General features: G+C 66.3%; 1 protein-coding gene across 1 annotated transcript in view; it reads left to right on the forward strand.

Annotated features, from left to right (window-relative positions):
* Positions 1-798, forward strand: part of OPLAH (5-oxoprolinase (ATP-hydrolysing)) — a gene marked incomplete at its 5' end in the record, with an annotated part of 29,295 nt that overhangs the window by 10,305 nt on the left and 18,192 nt on the right. The window contains 1 exon segment of the mRNA XM_010003153.1: positions 90-285. Coding sequence (XP_010001455.1) covers positions 90-285 — 196 coding nt within the window.

The following is a 798-nucleotide window of genomic DNA, read 5'->3' on the forward strand; positions in this document are numbered from 1 at the left end:
ACTCCTATGCGTGAGTAGGGGGGTCCTGGGTGGGGGCAGGGGGCTCAGCCCCACCCCACACCTGACAGCATCCCTGCTCTCCCCTGCAGCTGGCCTGGCCACGAGGAGCAGGTCGGGGCACTGGCACAGGAGATGGGCTTCCAGCACGTGTCCCTGTCAGCCAAGGTGGCCCCCATGGTGCGGGCGGTGCCACGCGGGTACACAGCCTGCGCTGATGCCTACCTCACCCCCTGCATCCACCGCTACCTGGAGAGCTTCCGCGCTGGCTTTGCCCACCAGCTGCAGGTCAGAGGGGCCAGCAGGTCCTCCCATTGGGTACCTATCCCCCTGGGACCTCCCTGTGGGCACCCCTCACACCTGGGAACCCCTATGGGTGCCCATCACACTGGGACCACCTCGCAGCACTCATCCCCACTGGGACCCATGGGCACCCGTCCTGTCAGAACCTCCAGCTGCACCCACCCCACTAGGACTCCCCCATGGGTCCTCATCCCACTGGGACCCCTCTTTGGGCATCCATCCCCATTGGTACCCCCACCATGGTCAGCCATCCCACTGAGATGCTCATGGGCACCCATCCCACCAGGACACCCTGGCAGCATCCATCCCACTAGGAGTCCCCCATCACTGCCTGTTGCACCTGGACCCCTCCATGGGCACCTGTCCTGCTAGGGCCTCCTAGGAGCACCCATCCACTGGGACCTCTCCATGGGCACTCACCCCACCGGGACCTCCCATGGGTGCCAGTCCCACCAGGACCCCCTCACTGGCACCCACCCCACAGTGGCCACCCGTGTG

This window comes from Chaetura pelagica, unplaced genomic scaffold (genome assembly GCF_000747805.2).
Source record: "Chaetura pelagica isolate M959 unplaced genomic scaffold, ChaPel_1.0 scaffold828, whole genome shotgun sequence".
NCBI lineage: Eukaryota > Metazoa > Chordata > Aves > Apodiformes > Apodidae > Chaetura > Chaetura pelagica.